Source organism: Dermochelys coriacea, chromosome 8, assembly GCF_009764565.3.
Source record: "Dermochelys coriacea isolate rDerCor1 chromosome 8, rDerCor1.pri.v4, whole genome shotgun sequence".
NCBI classification, from domain to species: domain Eukaryota; kingdom Metazoa; phylum Chordata; order Testudines; family Dermochelyidae; genus Dermochelys; species Dermochelys coriacea.
This window is the reverse complement of record NC_050075.1, coordinates 38,203,774-38,225,823: the sequence shown is the minus strand read 5'-3', so window position 1 is coordinate 38,225,823 and position 22,050 is coordinate 38,203,774. Positions and strand designations below refer to the sequence as shown.

The 22,050-nt window shown below is 40.1% G+C and overlaps 1 protein-coding gene and 1 pseudogene across 6 annotated transcripts in view; both read right to left on the bottom strand.

The window, feature by feature from the left end:
- Nucleotides 1-22,050, bottom strand: part of LOC119859844 (protocadherin gamma-C5-like) — a 372,734-nt gene that overhangs the window by 330,326 nt on the left and 20,358 nt on the right. Inside the window, exons 1-2 of one of the 6 annotated variants that reach the window (XM_043490732.1) lie at nucleotides 10,021-11,983; nucleotides 9,085-9,366 (exon numbers count right to left, since the gene is read on the bottom strand). The exons of 2 other annotated variants lie outside the window; for them this stretch is intronic. In XM_043490732.1, coding sequence (XP_043346667.1) covers nucleotides 9,085-9,366; nucleotides 10,021-11,505 — 1,767 coding nt within the window. In that variant the 5' untranslated portion in view covers nucleotides 11,506-11,983. Of the gene's footprint in view, nucleotides 1-1,277; nucleotides 2,033-9,084; nucleotides 9,367-10,020; nucleotides 11,984-22,050 lie in introns of those variants that run through there. 3 more of the 6 variants (XM_043490733.1, XM_043490724.1, XM_038412617.2) reach the window with 3 other exon arrangements.
- LOC122455502 lies at nucleotides 19,397-20,682 on the bottom strand (annotated as a pseudogene).

The window sequence follows — 22,050 nt, the reverse complement described above, 5'->3', positions numbered from 1 at the left end:
AGGGGCAATTCTCCGCTGTCTCTAACAAGCACAATGAGTTTTTGCTTCATCATATCTCGGTCTGTTATTAGCCTCGTGGTTCTGATTTCACCATTTGGGGAAACCACAGTGAAGAGACCTCGGTCAGTGGCCTTCAACAAGTGATAGGAAAGCCAAGAATTCTGACCGGAATCTCCATCCACAGCCACCACCTTCGTCACCAGGTAACCCGCCTCCGCCGATCTGGGAACCAGGTCATTAGCGGGGGAGCTGCTGTTCTGCAGAGGGTATAAAATGAAGGGCGCGTTGTCATTTTCATCAATTATCACAACTCGGACAATGACTTCAGAGCTTAGTGGAGGGGACCCGCCATCTGCAGCTCTCACTGTGACCTGGAACTCTTTTATCTGTTCATAATCCATGGATCGCAGAGCGTAAACATTCCCATTTTCCGAGTTTATGGAGATATAGGAGAGCAGGGGAAGGCCACCTACCTCAGCAGGCAACAGAGAGTATGTCACTTTGGCATTCTGCTCTGTGTCTGAATCAAAAGCATTGACTTTTCCTATCAATACAGCTGGGCCGTTGTTTTCTCGGACATACATAGTGTATGATGTTTGATTGAACTCTGGGGAATTGTCATTAATGTCGGATATTTTCACGATGATTCTCTCCTCAGTGGAGAAACTGGGAGTTCCCAAATCTCTGGCTGTGATGGTGATGTTATACTCCGATACTTTCTCTCGGTCAAATGTATTTTCGGTCACTAAAGAGTAGGAATTTTTTGAAGTTGGTTTTGCAGAAAACGTCAGATCGTCTTCTATGGAGCAGACTGTTCTCCCGTTGTCCCCAGAATCCCGGTCTCTGACATTGAAGAGCGCCACCACTGTCTCAGGAGAGGAATCTTCAGGTATCGGGCTAATAAGAGATGTTACTTTCACCTCTGGGGCATTGTCATTGACATCCACCACTTCCACCAGGATTTTACTGTGCGCTGACAACCCTCCGCCATCTGTAGCTTGAACGTCTATTTCATAGGTTTCTGTTTCCTCAAAATCTAGTGGTCCCAAAAGTCGAATCTCCCCATTTACCGGGTTTATACTGAATGTGTTGACATTCTTTTTGGATTTTTGGCTAAATGAATATGATATTGCTCCATTAATTCCTTCGTCTGAATCAGTTGCGGAAACTATCAGAACCACGTAATCTTGTTCGGAATTTTCCAAAACCCGTGCTGTATAAAGAGTTTGGGAAAACTCGGGAACATTATCATTGATATCCAGAACAGTTATTCGTACCTGCGCTGCACCGGACCGCGCTGGGGAGCCTCCGTCTATCGCAGTCAGCATGAAGCTAATTTCGGCCTGCTCCTCGCGATCCAAAGGTGTCTTCAACACCAGCTCCGCGTACTTCCTGCCGTCGCTGCGATGGCGAGTGTATACGTGGAAATGGTCCGTTGAACTGATAGCGTAGCTCTGCAGGCTGTTGTTCCCGACATCTAAATCCTGGGCGTTTGCCAGAGGGAATCGGGACCCAGGCGGAGTGGTTTCGGGCATCTTTAGAAGCAGCTCATTCTCTGAGAACTCCGGAGAATGATCATTTATATCATAAACCCTCACCTCAGCCTGATAGGACTGCAAGGGATTTTCCAGGATTATTTCAAAATGCAGAATGCAGAGGTCCGTTTGCCTACACAGTTCCTCTCTGTCCATTTTCTCTTTAATAAACAAGTCCCCGGTGTTGCTGTTTAGCTGGAAATGCTGGCGGCTGCTTTCGGAAACCACACGGACCTTGCGAGCAGACAGTCTCTTCTCGTCTAGCCCTAGATCCTTTGCTACATTAGTCACAAAGGACCCGCTTTCCATTTCCTCAGGCACAGAATAGCGAAGTGTTCCGAGTCCGCGGGCCCATACGCAAAGAAATAAAATGAGAAACACTACTTGCCTAATGATTGTTGTTCTCCTCTGCTTATCCGTCATTTTTAATGCGAAAATACAAAGAGCTCTGTAGTGAAATAATGTCACTTGCTGTAGTCTCTTCTGTAGTTCCCGAGAGCTGTATGCATCCCTGCTCCTGCATACATAAACTATTCCAGTCTCGCGGGAGTGTTTCAAGTTGTCGATCTCTATTCTCCTTAGCCAATAGTGCCACCGAGCGTCTCAACTGATACTGATTGCATTTTGAATCGATTTACAAAGATCTGGAATTTTGTTGTATATTTGCCATCAGCTATCAGTCTCGCATGTAAATGGAACAATCACATCTACAAAATATTTAAGTCTGTTTAGTGTAAAACAGAAGTGAATGTAAAGGAAATGTAGAAGGCAGAGCTACAGATATCTTTTATATGCATATTTATAATTTGAGAATTCTAATTATTCTGAAAATCCTTTTCCGACTCTGGAAGTCTCTTTTACAACACAAGGACTTCACTTTGGGAAGAGTTGTCGAATCTTTCAGTTCCTTACAGCCGCATTCAAGTTACTAAATTCGTGAAAATAGTACCCAGCCACTACAGTAGATTTCTGAATCTACTGCATCTTTAGAAAGCACTGACTGGAAAAATAATATGGAATGTTTGATATAAACTTGTAATTTTTGGGTACATCGGTCAGGATAGTTATTTCATTAGCTAGCGATATATCCCCAGGTATTTCAAATATTGAACCACATCCTGACCGTGAATTTTAAGTGGGACGTCTCATTGATTCCACCCGGTAATAACATGCCCTTTGTGAGCAGTTAATATCCAAAAAGAGTCTGGGTTTGGGGCTGGTGTTTTTCTTGTTACTTTTTTCTGTCAGACCAGTCTGACTATTTTGTCCTAGATTCATATGTCCATATGTGTGTTAATATTCAACCAATCTGGCTATAACACGGAATGTTATTTTCAAGCAAAACTAACAATCCTTGTTTTCACAGCTTTCTCTGTATTCCTTTTATAGATTCATAGATACTAAGGTCAGAAGGGACCATTCCGATCATCTAGTCCGACCTCCTGCACAACGCAGGCCACAGAATCTTACCCACCCACTCCTATGAAAAACCTCACCTATGTCTGAGCTATTAAAGTCCTCAAATTGTGGTTTAAAGACTTCAAGGAGCAGAGAATCCTCCCTCTGACCCATGTCCCAATGCTACAGAGGAAGGCGAAAAACCTCCAGGGCCTCTTCCAATCTGCCCTGGAGGAAAATTCCTCCCCGACCCCAAATATGGCGATCAGCTAAACCCTGAGCATATGGGCAAGATTCACCAGCCAGATACTACAGAAAATTCTTTCCTGGGTAACTCAGATCCCATCCATCTAATATCCCATCTCAGGGGATTAGTCCTATTTACCCTCAATATTTAAAGATCAATTACTTACCAAAATCCCATTATCCCATCATACCATCTCCTCCATAAACTTATCGAGTAGAATCTTAAAGCCAGATAGATCTTTTGCCCCCACTGCTTCCCTTGGAAGGCTATTCCAAAACTTCACTCCTCTGATGGTTAGAAGCCTTCATCTAATTTCAAGTCTAAAACTTCTTGGTGGCCAGTTTATACCCATTTGTTCTTGTGTCCACATTGGTGCTGAGCTGAAATAATTCCTCTCCTGTATTTATCCCTCTGATATATTTATAGAGAGCAATCATATCTCCCCTCAACCTTCTTTTAGTTATGCTAAACAAGCCAAGCTCATTAAGTCTCCTTTCATAAAACAAGTTTTCCATTCCTTGGATCGTCCTAGTAGCCCTTCTCTGTACCTGCTCCAGTTTGAATTCATCCCTTTTAAACATGGGAGACCAGAACTGCACACAGTATTCAGGTAAGGTCTCACGAGTGCCTTGTATAATGGTACTAAAACCTCCTTATCCCTACTGGAAATACCTCTCCTGATGCATCCCAAAACCGCATTAGCTTTTTTCACAGCCATACTTTTATAACAGTTCTCCTGATGGAGCTGGTTTGGGCACTGCTAAATTAGAGTGCTTATTCTATTCCAGAAATAAGCATATTAAAACCAAAATTCTAGAAGTCTCTTTTGGGTGGGGATAATTCCTCAGGAGTCTTCAATAGAAACAGTCATGTCAAGAGTCCATTCATTTTACTTCAGTTGACAAGGTTAGCATTTCTTCTGTTCGTTTGGGTTGAAGGTGGGACACAGATGATTCTTTCTTGGGATTCTTTCTTTCATACTTGCCCCTCTCAGATTTTGGAAGGCATTGGGTGGAAAGCTGTAGCTATCTTTAGAAATTTCACATTGGTACCTTCTTTGCTTTTTGTGAAATCTGCAGTGAAAATGTTCTTAAAATGAACAGCATGTGCTGGGTCATCATCGGAGACAGCTATAACATGAAATATATGGCAGAATGCAGGTAAAACAGAACTGGAGACATACAATTCTCCCCCAAGGAGTTCAGTCACAAATTTAATTAATGCTTTATTTTTTTTTTAACAAGCCTCATCAGCACAGATGCATGTCCTCTGGAATGGTGGCTAAAGCATGACAGGGCATACAAATGTTTATGCAATGCCAGCTACAAAAGTGCCATGCAAATACCTGTTCTCACTTTCAGGTGACATTGTAAATAAGAAGGGGGTGGCATTATCTCCTGTAAATGTAAACAAACTTGTTTCTCTTAGTGAATGGTTGAACAAGAAGTAGGACTGAGTGGACTTGTAGGCTCTGAAGTTTTACATTGTTTGTTTTTGAGTGTAGTTATGTAACATTTGTAAGATGCACTTTCATGATACTTGTACAGTATTTGTATGAAGTGAATTGAAAAATATTATTTCGTTTGTTTATCATTTTTACAGTGCAAATATTTATAATAAAAATAATATACACTTTTATTTAAATTACAACACAGAATACAATATATATGAAAATGTAGAAAAATATCCAAAATATTTCATAATTTTCAATTGGTATTCTATTGTTTAACAGTGTGATTAAAACTGTGATTAATCATGGTTAATTTTTTACATCATGATTAATTTTTTGAGTTAATCACGAGTTAACTGTGATTAATCAATATCCCTAATATATAGCATAGATTTGGAGGTGATATCAATGTAATTGTGATGCTGGCATACCAGGTGCCAGCTCATGCCAAAGCCCCAAACCAATTCACATATGTATTAGTATAGATTAAAGTGATTGTTAATTGTTTAAGAATGTATTTGGTATTTAACTTAATGAAAACTAATGGGATGTTACATGCATTGTTTTCACTTATATGTATCCTGTTATAATATAATAGCAAACATTTACATTCTATATTCCTCTGTGACTAAATAACTCATCAAATGAGAAAGAAGCCTTGCATAATGCAATGAAGAACTTTAACAGGAAAGTGCTAATTTGAAGGCAAGTAGTCACTGTGTGTGCTGATCAGAGATCAAAGACTCTAAATGTGCTCCTATCTCTCTATCAACCAAAGAGCCCATCAGGGTGGTGAGCCTGTCAGCTTGTTTCCTGTGAGAAGAAGCTTTACCTCTGGATTCAGGGAAAGATCCTGCATCTCAGAACTGTTTGGACTGTTACAGGGAAGGGTACCAGAAGCAAAGCAGAGATCCCCAGAAACAATCTGGCTACCCTGAAAAGACTTTTCTGCCACCATTTGGGAATTAGAGACTGTGACTCACCTGTAGGTATATTTTATGTGCTTTAACCTCTCAACAGATCTAATTTCCTTTTCTTAGCTAATAAACCTATAGTTAGTTTACTACCAGGGTTGCCTTTGGTGTGAGATCTAGAATGCAACTCGACCTGGGTGACTGGTTTCTTGGGACTGGGAGTAACCTATAATGTTTGTGATTTTTGGTATAAATGATCATTTATGGTTAAGTCCAGTTTGTCTGGGTGGCAAGATAGACTGGAAAATCTAGGGGGACTGTCTGTAACTCCATGGTAAAACTATTATAGTAATCCAGGAGTTCACACCTGTTACGGGTTTGGTGAAATCTAATCATGGAATCCATCACCAGTTTGGTGTGTCTGCCCTGAGGTAGGCACTCAATGTCCTGAGCTAGTCCATATGGCCTGACAGTAATATATTAAAGCAACTTTTGAAAATTGCACAGACATCCTGTCAGTGTATTACCTTCCCAATAAGCCATGTCCTGGGATTAATTTATGGGTTTTTTTAAATCACTGGACAGCTTCCAATAGCCTCTATATTTTAAAAATGGTCAGCCTGAAAAATACTTTCTTCCCCAAATTTTGCATTTTCCCCCTAAACAATCCATGCCCTTTTCAGTGGGTCAAGCAAACCTGTCTACTCCTGAATACCATATATATCAGCCCTTAAAGTCCTAATATTTTTTATGAAAAGAAAGCTATTCTGGGTCATTTTAGGATGTTTTACATTTATAAGTTTCATTTCTCCTCTCTTTTTAAGACCTGCACTTTTCTGTTCATAGTAACAAAGGTACCTGACTTTACCACTGGAAAGATGCAAGAGAAACTCCAAATAACAATTTTTAGAAAGCTTTCTAAAATATCCCTAAAATATTTTTTCTATAACATCTGAGTAATTTAAAACTACATAATTTATTGGTTAGCTTTATGAACACTCGTTTGTGATGATTTATATATGTCGCCTTTGCTTTCCTGTTCACCACAAACTCGTGGAGATAAAATTAGTATGACACACAGAATCAAGTATTCAACAAATATGTGAGAAGAGACAGTGAGAGCTACACCGGGAAGATATTCTTGATAAAATGGTTGCAAATCAGTTATATCTCTGTACAATCATTTATAATTGTGTAATGAGGTTGGAATGCATCTGGAGATTGGAAGAAAAGACTCTAACTATACACAATGTTACTGCCAACTTCTTAACATTGATGGTTTTCAGGTGGCTGTTCACTGTTTATGTGAAGTGAGTTGTTCGTTAGAATTAGGATCTTACAGTGGACGAGTTGAATTGGGAAAAAGGAACATCATATAAAGCTGATTGTCATCCTTTTGCTGGCAGTCTCAACAGAAAGAAGGATTGAACTTCTCAGTCCTTTCATGAGATTGTGGCTCATTCATGGGGAGCTTGGAAGATGGCATAGCTACTGCCAATGAAAAGTAAACAGAACACTTTACTTTTATAAAATCCAGCAATGATCCCTGCACTAACATTTACTTATTGTATGAAGGGAACTTGATACAAGCAAAGGGAGATGTACATTTTCCAGAAGTTAGAGTTCATATTGTCTTAAATTTACTCCTGGGGGAATTCTGCACCACTGTGCAATGCAGAATTTTGCAGAAATTAACAGTGTGTGTGTGTCCAGAATTTCCTTTCCCCCACAGAAATGGGCTGCAGTGATGCTAGTCCTCACTAGGGGCTATTGGACCTGGCAGAGCCCAGCTCGCACATAGAAGATACTGTCGCGGGGGCGGGACAGGGAGCCAGAGAGTTCCTGGCAGATGCAGTTCCCAGCATGCCCTGTGAGAAGGTGAGGGCTGTGCTCAGGAAACTCCATACAAGCCTGGGACCAAGTATCAGGCTGTTTCTCCCTCTGGATCTCTGAGTTCTGGGGAAGGAAGGAGGCAGATGTCTGGTCTGGGGGGGAGGGGACAGCTGGGCTCAGGTGTGTGTGTGAAGGGGGCAGAGAAACAGGAACTGGGTTGTCACCGGGGTTTCTTAAACACTCTAGTCCTCAGGGAATTTTTGTGTGTGTCTGTATTGTTACACACTTGCTGACAGGTATTTTGAAATAAATTATCAAAATAATTGAAACTGGTGTAATTATGTAGTGTATTTTGACAAATAAAATTTGCAGAATTTTAAAATATTGTGTGCAGAATTTTTAATTTTTTGATGCAGAATTTTTAATTTTTTGGCACAGAATGCCCCCCAGGAGTACTGTAAGGAGGCTATTATGGTCCATCATGAAGAGATGCTGAAAAGGGATCACAAGGTCTGAGCCTCAATCTCAGGTCCACTATAGGTATAGTGGGAGGCAAATTCAGTCGTGGTGAATGCAACAGCTAAGATGCAACTTGACAGCCAGTCTAAGCTAATTGGCAATATTTTCTCTTGTCCTTGAAACCCTTGTGAAGACACTACATTGCATGACTAGGTGACTGGCTCCCTAACAAGTGTAAGTGGAGAATAAGAAGGATATTTTTTATCCACAGAGGGCCAGATCCAAAAGATTATATACTTGTCAATATTTTGAGTATTTATTTTTTCTTAGTTTCTCTTTTCTATAACCGGTTAATTGGGCTCTAAATCAGAGAGAATACCAAGGAAGAAAAGAAAAAAGCAATTCAATTTACCGATACATTTAGCAGGATAGGAGGAATTAATATGCTGATTCAGCTTTCCGGAAACAACGAATGCTCAACGAATTGGAAAACACACCATTAACTCCCTGCATAGGATAATTTTAAGGAGAATAACATAAAACCATTCATTTATATTTAAAAAACTTTCATTAATGGAGTTTGACTGTTCTATGGGCCTTCTTTTACGATTCCAAGATATCGATCACAGAGAGGAACTGTTTCCATATTAGAGATATAAACTAAGCACCGCCACAATTTGTATGCTACAAATGCCCTCGGAAAGGAAAGAGAAGCGCTCGCCTTGTGAAACGTTGACAGCCCAGGACAACAGCATTCTTTTCTAAGGGCACAAATCGGCGCTCCCAAAGCAGTTGATTACACATCACTCATTTTCGCACACTCTGACTTCTATTGCATCCCGTAGCTCCGAATCTCTTGTCAAATCTCTCGTGCAATCTCTCTCTCTTCCCCATTCAAAGATTTATTCTCTATATTTCAATCAGTGAAACCATTTTGATGTAACACTTAAAGAAATAATTTAATTTCCACTTCCGTGAAAATAACAAGGTAACATATTTAAGAAACACTAACACCGATATCTCAACTAAAACCTTAGTAAGTAAAATTATATAATTAACTCCCACCAGTATTAAAATCACTTCCATACACCATACGTATACTGGAGGAAATACAGAGGGATACTGCAAATATTTAAACATAAAAGTTCAATTAATATTATTGAAATCTATACAGGCGTTAAAACAATAATTAATTGCATATTCGGCTAGAAAAGAGGAAAAATATATTTAAGCAGGAGAGAGTCTCACCTGACCGGCAGATTCCATTTCGTTATTCAGATGCGAGCTAATAAGATCCTGTACTTTCACTAAATCCGTTCCAGAATTGCTGTGCTGAGCTGGGAGACGAGAGATAACAGGTCTCAGGAATTTGAACTCCCTAGTTCCCGAACCAGATGTTAAACAAACTTCATAACGATAATTATGAGACAGAGTTCCGTTACGCGTCAAATTATTCTGGAAGTTGCCATCGCCATCAACATTGCCAGAAGCAGACATGCACGTTCCTCCATAATTTCTTCTCCGAAGTAGCTTGATTATTGAAAATATAATTATTGAAATTAGAAAAAGAAACGAAATTAAACACAAAGAAATGACTAAATACGTAGTTAATGTGTCATCCTTTTCATCTCCCTCAGCTACATCAGTAAACTGCATATACAAGTCTGAAAACCCATCCACTAGAGCTATGTTCAAAGTTGCAGATGAAGAAAGGGGCAATTCTCCGCTGTCTCTAACAAGCACAATGAGTTTTTGCTTCATCGTATCTCGGTCTTTTATTAGCCTCGTGGTTCTGATTTCACCATTTGGGGAACCCACAGAGAAGAGACCTGGGTCTGTGGCCTTGAGCAGCTGGTAGGAAAGCCAAGAATTCTGACCGGAATCTCCATCCACAGCCACCACCTTCGTCACCAGGTAACCCGCCTCCGCCGATCTGGGAACCAGGTCATTAGCGGGGGAGCTGCTGTTCTGCAGAGGGTATAAAATGAAGGGCGCGTTGTCATTTTCATCAATTATCACAACTCGGATAATGACTTCAGAGCTTAGTGGAGGGGACCCGCCATCTGCAGCTCTCACTGTGACCTGGAACTCTCTTATCTGTTCATAATCCATGGATCGCGGAGCGTACACATTCCCGTTTTCTGAGTTTATGGAGATATAGGAGAGAAGCCGAAGACCACCTACCTCAGCAGGCAATAGAGAATATGTCACTTTGGCATTCTGCTCTGAGTCCGAATCAAAAGCATTGACTTTGCCAATCTTTATCCCTGGCCTGTTGTTTTCTCGGACATACAGAGTATATGATGTTTGACTGAACTCTGGGGAATTGTCATTAATGTCGGATATTTTCACTGTGATGGTTTTTTCAGTAGAGAGACTTGGAGATCCCAAATCCTGAACACTGATGGTTATATTATACGTGGAAACTTTCTCTCGGTCAAGTGTACTTTCAATCACCAGAGAGTAAGAATTTTTGAAAGTTATTTTTAAAGAAAAAGGAACGTCATCTTCTATGGAACATACTGTTCTCCCGTTGTCCCCAGAATCCCTGTCTCTGACAATGAAAAGCGCCACCACTGTTTCAGCCAAGGAGTCCTCAAGTATCGGGCTGATGAGGGATGTTACTATCACTTCTGGGGCATTGTCATTCACATCTAGAACGACAACAAGCACTTTGCAGTGCGTAGACAGACCCCCGCCATCTGTGGCCTGAATGTTTAACTCGTAAGTCTCAATCATTTCAAAGTCAATTGCGCCTGTGAGTCGAATTTCCCCTGTTATTGGATTTATCTTAAAGGTTTTGCTATTTTCTTTGGATTTTTGGCTAAAAGAATAGGATATTTCCCCATAATTTCCCTCGTCTAAATCAGTAGCAGAAACAGTGACAACCAGATAATCTTTGGGGCTGTTTTCCAGAACTCGAGCTTTGTAAACGGTCTGAGAGAACACAGGGAGATTGTCGTTGGCATCCAGAACAATGACAAGGATTTGCGCTGTGCCGGATCTCGGAGGGGAGCCGCCATCTACAGCCGTGAGCAACAGACTCACCTCCGGCTGATGCTCTCTATCCAATGCTTTATCCAGCACTAGCTCTGCATATTTCCTGCCGTCACTGAGTTCACCGGTATACACATGAAAATGGGCATTGGTGCTAATGCTGTAGTTCTGGAGGCTGTTGTTTCCCACATCTAAGTCCTGAGCGCTCTCTAGGGGAAACCGAGACCCTCGGGGAGTAGTTTCTGGGATTTTAAAACGTAGTTCACTTTCCAAGAACACTGGAGAATGATCATTTACATCATAGACCCTCACCTCAGTTCGATAAGATTGTAAAGGATTTTCCAGGATTATTTCAAATTGCACCGTGCAGGGGTCAGTTTGCCCGCACAATATTTCTCTGTCCACTTTCTCTTTAATAAACAAGTCGCCTGTATTGCCATTTAGCTGGAAATACTGGCTGCCGTCTTCAGTAACAATGCGAGCCCTGCGAGCAGACAACCCCTTCAGGTCTAGCCCTAGATCCTTTCCTACATTAGCCACAAAGGACCCGCTTTCCATTTCTTCGGGAACAGAATACCGAACTGTTCCGGATCCGATGGCCCACAGGCAAAGAAACAGAAGGAAAGACGCGACTTGCCTTTTAAATGCTGTTCTCCTCTCGGTATCCGCCATTGTTTATATAAAAACACATGACAGGGCGATCCTGAAATAATATCACTAGTCGAGATTCATCCCAGGATTCTCATTTCCGGAAGATGTACTTTAATTTCAATATTTCCTTTCTAGAGTTTTAATTGATCTGAATCCCTTTTTAGTATTCTCAGCAATTCCAGAGAAAGCGTCTGCACGTCTGATTTTGTGGTCGTGGGATGTTTCATTCCTTAGGAGTGCATTACAATCTGCAATTATAAGCCCTTCTTAGCCAATAGCGCCACCAGATGTCTGAACTTTATGTTCGTTATTTTTTTCCTGATTTTTTTTAAAATGTATAAAATGGTATGTTGCATCGTATCCTAGACATATTTAAACACATAAAATATTTATTGTTTGATTTGTTGATCGAGATTTATATAGAATCAACAAAAATAACATGAATTGAGATTCTTTTCATAGCATTTTAATATATTTTGTAAGTACATATGAATAGTGCTTTAAAAATGAAAGGATTAAACTATCATATCTACGGTATTTTATTAATCTGTTACCCAAATTATTTCAGTTCTAAAAATTCACGTTCCTTTTAGAGTTGGAATGTCTATCAGAGACATCTGAGATTAGGAGATGTGTGAAATCTTAATAATATCCTAATATTCTCCTTTAGCTAGTAAAACACATTAAAATAGCATAACTTAGACTGAAGCAGATGCTTCCCGAAACCACAGTCATTTGAAAATTTATAACTGGTCTTTTTATTTTACCCTTATTTCTTTTGGTCTGGATTTATTTTTGTATGCTTGTTACTATAATTTGTACTTATTTGTTTCACAACAGTTACTTCTTTCCATAGCTAACCATAAAGTTGTATTTAATTACTAGAGTCACAGATTCCAAGGCTGAATGGAGCATTGTGCTCAACTAGTCTGATCTCCTGTATGACACAGGCCAGAGAACTTCCCCCATATAATTCCTTGAGAAGATCTTTTAGGAAAAACATCCAATCTTGATCTTAAAATTGCAGATGATGAAGAATCCACCATAACCCTTGATAAATTGTTCCAATGGTGAATTATTCACACTGTTAAAAGTTTTCATACTATTCCCCTTCTGAATTTGTTTAGCTTCTATTTCCAGCCATGGGATTCTGTTATATCTTTCTTTGTTACATTGAAGAGCACATTAGCAAATATTTTTCCCTTGTAAGTACTTATAAACTATAATCAAACCATTCCTTAATCTTCTCTTTGTTAAGATAAATAGAATTAGCTCTTTGCATCTATCACTATAAGGCATTTTTTCTAATTTTTTAATCATTCTAGCCTCTCTTCTCTGTACCTGCTCTTATTTATCAACATCCTCTTGAATTCTAAACACCAGAACTGTATTCCAGTATTCCAGTAGCCATCACACCAGGGCCAAATAGAGAGGTAAAATAATCTCTCTATTTTACTCAATATTCCCCTGTTTATGCATCCAATAATCATATTAGCCCTTTTGGCCACAGCATTGTACTGGGAGCTCATGTTCTGCAGATAACCGACCACCTCCAAATCTTTTTCAGAGTCACTGTTTCCCTGGACACAGTCCCCCATCCTGTAAATACAGCCTATGTTCTTTCTTTCTTTCTAAATACCTACCTTTACATTTAGCCCCATTAAAAAGCCATATTGTTTGCTTGTGTCCAGCTTACAAAATGATCCAGATCACTCTGTAGCAGTGACCTGTCTCCCCCCCCCCCGACTCCACCATTTTTGTGTCATATCCAAACTTTACCAGTGACAATTTTATGTTTTCTTCCAGGCCATTGATAGAAATGTCAAATAGCATAGGGTCAGTGTGGGACAGCACTAGAAACACACTCTTTGGATGATGATTCCCCATTTACAATTACGTTTTGAGATCTATCAGTTAGCCAGCTTTTAATCCATTTAATGTGTGCCATGATAATTTTATCAGTCCAGGTTTTTAATCAAAATGTCATGTGGTACCAAATCAAAGGCCTTACAAAAGTCTAAGTATATTATACACACTATGACCTTTATCAATCAAACTTGTGATCTCATCAACAAAAAATATCAAATTAGTTTGACAGGATTTTTGTCCACAAACCCATGTTGATTAGCAGTAATTATATTACCCTCCTTTATTTCTTTATTAATGAATAATATTTAGCCCATGCTCCATTATCTTGCCAGGGAGCCATGTCAGACTGACAAGTCTATAATTACCTGGGTGTAAGGAACCAGGGCCTAGGTGGTCTGGCCTAACAGTTACAGCTGAGCTGAGTCTGCATCTCAGGGACAGTAGTCACTGAGCAGGAGTTGGAGGAATCACAACAGCCAGGTTCAGTAAGCAAGAGTCAGGGTCAGAGTCAGGCTGAGTTTAGGGACCAGAGGTCAGAGGTAGTACCAGGCTGGAATCAGGGCCAGGAATCAGAGTCAAAGTCAGGCTGGGAATGAAGACTGGAGATCAGGAGACAAAGTGAAGTCTGGAGTCACAGCAGGCCAAAGTCTATGTGGTTTCCCAGACAACTACCTGGGGCAACCCCTGAGGTTAAATAGGGCACTTGGCAAGTGAGAGGGCTTCAGGGTACTGTCAATCTGACTCCCTTGATGGTACTTCCTGTGGCACCTACTCTCCACAGTGCTCCCTCGGTGTGGCTCTCTATGACCCCCTGGTAAAAATGTGGGAATGTCAGCTGTTGAGGCTCTGCAGACACAGGCTCTAGTCCCTGGACCGTTACACAAGGTCATTCCATTTATCTTTGCAAAATATTGACACAGCATTTGCTTTCTTCTAGGCTTCTGGAACTTCTGCAGTGTTTCAAGACTTTTTGAAAATAAACATTAAGGGTCCAGGGAGCTCCACTGCCAGCTCTTTTAAAGCTCTATGATGCAAGTTATAAGGATCAAACTATAGTAGCTGCTGTTTATCATCATCCTGAGATGTTGAAAGAAGGTCTGTATTTTAATAGGTTCACTATTGTTTGATGTCCCCATCACAATGATGAAATTTTCTGGGAAGGCAAAGAGTATTTAGCATATGCTATTAATTTTCTGGTTTTATGTGAATATAAGAAATAATAATAATTTATGTCATGTGAATTCCCAAAAAGTATTGGCTTTTCACCAGGAATATTTTTTGGGATAACACACACAAGATTTTCATAATGAGTTTCAACACACATTTTCATCAGGAGTACAAATTTTGTTGAGCCAGTATAAAATGCTCCCATTCCAATAAATATGAAGCTGTCACCTATACATTTCCTGTTTGAGCAGTGTATTTTTTGTCTGTATCATTTATTACCCCACTAAGCCACTGGAATTCTTTCATTAAGGGTAAAATTCTCTCATTGGTTTGCTAGGTAAGGGCTTAGATATCTAAAATGGCAATTTATTTTGATTGTACATAGAAATGAATCTTCTACCTATGTTTCAATTTCTAATAGGGATTAATTTCCACAGCCTTCATTCTACATTCCTTTATTCCAATGGATTTCCCAACAAAGGTTGTAGCCAGCCATTTGGCTATTGATGTAGGTATATGCTAGGTAAGCCATAGGTATAAATCAAAGTGATAATGCAAAAGTCTACAGGCCTCAGAGCCTGTAAGACAATAGCTTAGTTAATCTAATTGAGGACCAAGGCCTAAAACACTTAGCATAAGCAACTAATAGGACTGACCTTCTATCACAAGATGTCACAAAATGGAATGCTGTGATACACAGGTATGCTGAATTGCTGACAAGTAACCACAAAACACCAGTTTATGCTCATTTAGGGTATTTTAAGATATGAATATCCACAGATGTTCAACCTCAAGAATGCTATGGTAACCAATTGTTAATATAGTTGAGGTAAAAAGGTAGGTAGCCTGTTAGCGAAGGACACCCTGACCTTGTTAGGATGAAGAAGTTTAAATATGAATATTGGGGACTGAACACCCTCATGAATATGCATGGCAAGCCCTATATCAGGCACTAATACAAAGGGACTAACCTAGGCCTAAGCCGCTGAGATCTTCCTGTTATGCCAGAACTAGGACTACTCGAGGGTTATCTGTCTCACCCATTTTAGGTCCCTGCAAAGGGTGCTGTGAGTATGCACTTAATGCTAGTTGTTTTATATTATCTCAGTCTACTTTGCTGGATTGTAGTGTTTGTCATATTGCTAATTGTGCTAATAAAAATATTACAGTTTCAAAGGGTCTTTCCTAAGTGTGAGTGTCTCTCCTGCACACTCCTGTGTCCTCCTCCTAGTACCAATTCTAAAATTTTGTGGTTGATCTAGAAACATCTGAAATCTGCCATATCATGACTCCAAGAATACCTAACCAAAAGATCAAGCAACAAGGTGTACCCTCTTTTTTTAAAAAAAGTAGACTATTAGATTAAATTATAAAATCTACTCTATACCCATTGCAAGTTCAGAACTGGGAAATGTTATTGTCTAGAAGTGCTTATAAATTAAAAGATTTAAGTGAAATGGAACAAGCCACACATACCAGCAATTTCTTACACATATAAACTAAGCAAATGGAAAGACATCTGACCTATCTACAAAATTGCTTTAACAATTCTGAATATCAAATTGGATGTGAATACTTCTTGGAAAATTATTTTAAGGCCTCATAAAACTAAGTGGAAGTGTGTGAAACATATTGCTGCATCCCCAAGTCTAATAAATAACCACTGGCAATTGAAAACATATTCCTTGCTCACACATTCAGAAATGAGTGAATATTTATCTCTCACCATAAAGAACCTAAAGAAACTTAAAAACAGAAAATCAAATGACCTTCCATTGTCTCTTACAAATGATTACTAGAGTAAGGAGCCTCAGAGAGACAGTGTGGACTGCAAAGTGTGTTTTAATTACTACATACAGTAATTCCAAATTTCATACAGAAGTAATACAGATTCTTGTTGTACATTTAGTAAATGTGACTTGCATCTAAAATATTATTCCTGAAACCAGAAAAAGAAATGAAATTAAACACAAGGAAAGTACTAAGAACACAGTCAATGTGCAGTCCTGCTCATCTTCTGCTTCCTTAGATGAATCAACAAATTGCCTATCCGAAGGGTCTGAAAATCCATCCACTAGAAGTATATTTAGTGTTGTTGATGAGGAAAGTGGGTATTCTCTGCAGTCTCTAACAAGCACAATTACTTTTTGTTTTATCGAATCTCAGTCTACTATTAGCCTTGTGGTTCTTATTTCACCATTTTGGGAATTCACAGTGAAGAGACCTGGGTCTGTGGCCTTCAGCAGCTGGTAGGAAAGCCAAGAATTCTGACCAGAATCTCCATCCACAGCCACCACCTTAGTCACCAGGTAACCCGTCTCCACTGATCTGGGAACCAGGTCATTAGCTGGGGAGCTGCTGCTCTGCAGAGGGTAGGGCGTTGTCATTTTCATCATTTATCACAACTCGGACAATGACTTCAGTGCTTAGTGGAGGGGACCCGCCATCTGCAGCTCTCACAGTGACCTGGAACTCTTTTATCTGTTCATAATCCATGGATCACAGAACGTACACAGTCCCATCTTCCGGAGAGAGAAGAAAATAAAGGAAATAAAGTCTCCTATTTCACTTTACACTAGCGAGTATGTCAGTTTGGCATTCTGCTCTGAATCCATATCCATGGTATTTACCCTTCCTATCAGTACAGCTGGGTTGTTGTTTTCTTTGATATACATAATGTTGCATGTTTGATTGAATATTGGGGGTTATCATTAATATTGGACAATTCCATGGTTGCAGTCTTCTTGGTACTTAGACTGGGAGAACCGAAATCCACTGCAAATAAATTGTAGGATGATTTTTTTTTCTCTCTTTCCAGTCTGCCTTTGATCACTAAAGCATGATAATTCTGAAACGTTGGGTTCAGGTCAAAAGGAACGTTATCTTGGATGGTGGACAGTGTTCTCTGATTGTCCTTAGAGTCACGGCCTCTGATAATTTAAATGGCCACTATAGTCTCCAGAGAGGAGTCCTCAGGTATGGGGCTGGTGAGGGATGTTACACTCATTTCTGGGGCACTGTCATTAACATCCACAACCTTCACAAGGATTTTAGAGTGGGAAAAATGCCTTCCGCCATCTGTGGCCTGAATATTTAACTTATATGTTTCAATCACTTCAAAATCCAGTTCCCCTTGGAGTCGAATTTCTCCTGACTTTGGGTTTATATGAAAATATTTGATATTTCCTTCAGATTTCTCATTAAAATAATAGGATATTTTCCCATAATTTCCCTCATCTAAATCAGTAGCAGAAACTGTGACAACCAGATAATCTTTGGCGCTGTTTACAGAACTTGAGCTTTGTAAGTGGCCCGAGAGAACACAGGGGGATTATCATAGAATCATAGAAAATTAGGGTTGGAAGAGACCTTAGGAGGTCATACCATCCAACCCCCTGCTCAAGCAGAACCGACACCAACTGAATCAGCCCAGACAGGGCTTTGACAAGCTAAAAACCTGTAAGGATGGAGATTCCACTACTTCCCTAGGTAACCCATTCCAGTGCTTCACCAAGCTCCTAGTGAAATAGTATTTCCTAATATCCAACCTAGACCTCCCCCACTGTAATTTGAGACCATTGCTCCTTGTTCTGTCATCTGCCACCATTGAGAACAGCCGAGCTCCATCCTCTTTGGAACCCTCCTTCAGGTAGTTGAAGGCTGCTATCAAATCCCCCTCACTCTTCTCTTCTGCAGACTAAACAAGCCCAGTTCCCTCAGCCTCTCCTCGTAAGTCATGTGCCCCAGCCCCCTGATCTTTTTCGTTGCCCTGCGCTGGACTCTCTCCAATTTGTTCACATCCTTTCTGTACTGGGGAGGCCCAAAACTGGATGCAATACTCCAGATGTGGCCTCACCAGGGCTGAATAGAGGGGAATAATCACTACCCTGATCTGCTGGCAATGCTCCTACTAATACAGCCCAATATGTCATTAGCCTTCTTGGCAACAAGGGCACACTGCTGACTCATATCCACCTTCTCATCACTGGTTTCAGAGTGGTAGCTGTGTTAGTCTGTATCAGCAAAAACAATGAGGAGTCCTTGTGGCACCTTAGAGACTAACAAATTTATTTGGGCACAAGCTTTCATGGGCTAAAATCCACTTCATCAGATACATGGAGTGGAAAATACAGTAGAGAGGTATAAATACACAGCATATGAAAAGATGGGAGTTGCCTTACCAAGTGGGGGGTCAGTGCTAATGAGCCAATTCAAGTAAGGTGGAGGTGGGCTATTCTCAACAGTTGACAAGAAGGGAGGAAAAATCACTTCTGTAGTGCTAATGAGTTCAGTGTAATCAAAGTGGCCCATTTCAAACAGTTGACAAGAAGGTGTGAGTATCAGGAGGAGGAAAATTAGTTTTTGTAGTGACCCACCCATGCCCAGTCTTTATTCAGGCCTAATTTGATGGTGTCCAGTTTGCAAATTAATTCCAGTTCTGCAGTTTCTCATCGGAGTCTGTTTTTGAAGCTTTTTTGTTGAAGAATTGCCACTTTTAAGTCTGTTATTGAGTGTCCAGGGAGATTGAAGTGTTCTCCTACTGGTTTTTGAATGTTATAATTCTGACGTCTGATTTGTGTCCATTTGTTCTTTTGCGTAGAGACTGTCTGGTCTGGCCAATGTACACAGCAGAGGGGCATTGCTGGAACATGATGGCATATATCACGTTGGTAGATGTGCAGGTGAACGAGCTCCTGATGGTGTGGCTGATGTGGTTAGGTCCTATGATGGTATCCCTTGAATAGATATGCGGACAGAGATGGCAACAGGGTTTGTGGCAGGGATTGGTTCCTGGGTAAGTGTTTCTGTTGTGTGGTGTGTAGTTGCTGGTGAGTATTTGCTTCAGGTTGCAGGGCTGTCTGTAAGCGAGGACTGGCCTGTCTCCCAAGGTCTGTGAGAGTGAGGGATCATCCTTCAGGATAGGTTGTACATCCTTGGTGATGCGCTGGAGAGGTTTTAGTTGGGGGCGGTAGTTGACAGCTAGTGGCTCTCTTTGTTGGGCCTGTCCTGTAGTAGGTGACTTCTGGGTACCGTCCTTATCTGCAGAAGTTATTGGCATCTGGACCAATGACAGGGATTTGTGCAATACCAGACCTCGGAGGGGAACCACCATCTACAGCGATAAGCAACATACTCACCTCCAGCTGATGCTCTCTATCCAATGCTTTATCCAGCACCAGCTCTGCATATTTCTGCCAGTGCCATCACCATGTTCATTGCCATAGAAGTGAAAATGGGCATTAGAGATATAGCTGTAGTTCTGGATACTGTCATTTCCTACGTCTAAATCCTGGGCATTTTGCAGTGGAAACCAAGATCCAGGGGCAAATGTTTCCAGGATTTTTAAAAACTGTTCCTTTAAAACAAACAAACAAACAAACAAACAAACAAACAAACACATGATCATTTATATCATAAACCCTCACTTCAGCTGGGTACATTTGCAATGGATTTTCCAATAATATTTCCAAATTTACTGTGCATGGGTCGATTTGCCCCTCAGAGCTCCTCTTGGTCCACTGTCTGATAAACAAATCGCCGGTGTCACGGTTGATTTCAAAATACTGTTTGTTCCTTCAGAAACAATCTGGGCCTTCTGAGTAGACAGTTTTCCTATTTTTAAGTCCTAAGTCCTTTGCAATATTAGTGACAATAGACCCATTTTCAATTTATTCAGACACAGAATACCGAATCGTTTCCGATTCTGCCACCAACACACAAAGATGAAAAACCAGACACAGAACATGCCTTTTCAACGCCCGTTTCTCCAGAGCAGCCACTTTTTTCATCATAAAGACAATAAACTCCCTTCAGTGAATGCTGTTACTCTCCAAACTATCGTCATGCATCCATCAGCAGTAGCTGGGCTTGTGAATGGTTTCCTTCTTTTGCTAAAATGCATTGTTCTGCGCTTCTTCCCCAATGCTATGATCGCCTCTCGCTGACCACACTGATCACATCAGTTCTCCTGCTTGTCTACAGTCTCCTTGAGCAATGGAGTCCTCAGTGCCGCTGTTTTCTTTCTATGCCTTCTTGAGCAGCAGTGCCACCAGGCATAATAACTGGAAGTAACACGAGTTTTGAAAAAACATTTATCATTTTTTCTACATATGCTGTGTTTTATCAAAAACATATATACAAAGGAGATAAATATTTTGAAGACTGCCGAATGAAGGAAATCCTACAATATATGTAAAATATTATACCTATTCATGCATAAGAACATAAGAACCATAAGAAAGGCCATACTGGATCAGACCAAAGGTCCATTTAGCCCAGTATCCTGTCTTCCAACAGTGGACAATGCCAGGTGCCCCAGAAGGAATGAACAGAACAGGTAATCATCAAGTGATCCATTCCCTGTCACCCATTCCCAGCTTCTGGCAAACTGAGGCTAGGGACATCATTCCTGCCTATCCTGGCTAATGGCCACTGATGGACCTATCCTCCATGAATTTAGCTAGTTTTTTTTTTAACCTTGTTATAGTCTTGGGCTTCACAACATCCTTTGTTAAGGAGTTCCACAGGTAGACTATGCATTGGGTAAAAAATACTTCCTTTTGTTTTTTTTAAACCTGCTGCATGTTAATTTCATTTGGTGACCCCTAGTTCTTGTGTTATGAGAAGAAGTAAATAACACTTCCTTATTTACTTTCTCCACCCCAATCATGATTTCATAGCTCTCTACCATATCTCCCCTTAGTAGCCTTTTTTCCAAGCTGAAAAGTCCCAGTCTTATTAATCTCTCCTCATATGACAGATGCTCCATACCCCTAATCATTTTTGTTGCCCTTTTCCAAACTTTTTCCAATTCCAATATACCTTTTTTGAGATGGGGCGACCACATCTGCATGCAGTATTCAAGATGTGAGTGTACCATGGATTTATATAGGGGCAATATGATATTTTCTGTCTTATTATCTATCCCTTTCTTAATGATTCCCAACATTCTGTTCACTTTTTTGACTGCCATTTCACATTGAGTGGCTGTTTTCAGAGAACTATCCACAAAAACTCCAAGTTCTCTTTCTTGAATGAAAAGAAAAGGAGTACTTGTGGCACCTTAAAGACTAACAAATTTATTTGAGCATAAGCTTTCGTGAGCTACAGCTCACTTCATCAGATGCATTCAGTGGAATTTCTTGAGTGGTAACAGCTAATTTAGACCCCATCATTTTATACATATGCAATATGCAGTAGTGAAAATCTACATGAAGTAATGAGACTAGTAATTTCAACCCACAGGGGTAGTTTTGTTCAATTACATTTCAGTTTATACGACCAGTTATGTTCACCTTTCCCTTCTATATATTCATATTTTGCAGATCATTATGAATATGATTACATATTATAAACTTTATTTATGTTCCCCTAGGACTAATTTCTGGGCTTTAGTATTATTTAACTATTATAAAAAGCAGAAAATTATTATTTTTAGTAATAGTAGTATTATCCCTCAGTATTATATTATGGGGATTTTTTAAAAACAATAGCCTTCATAATATACAATCGTTTTAAGCATAAAAGAGG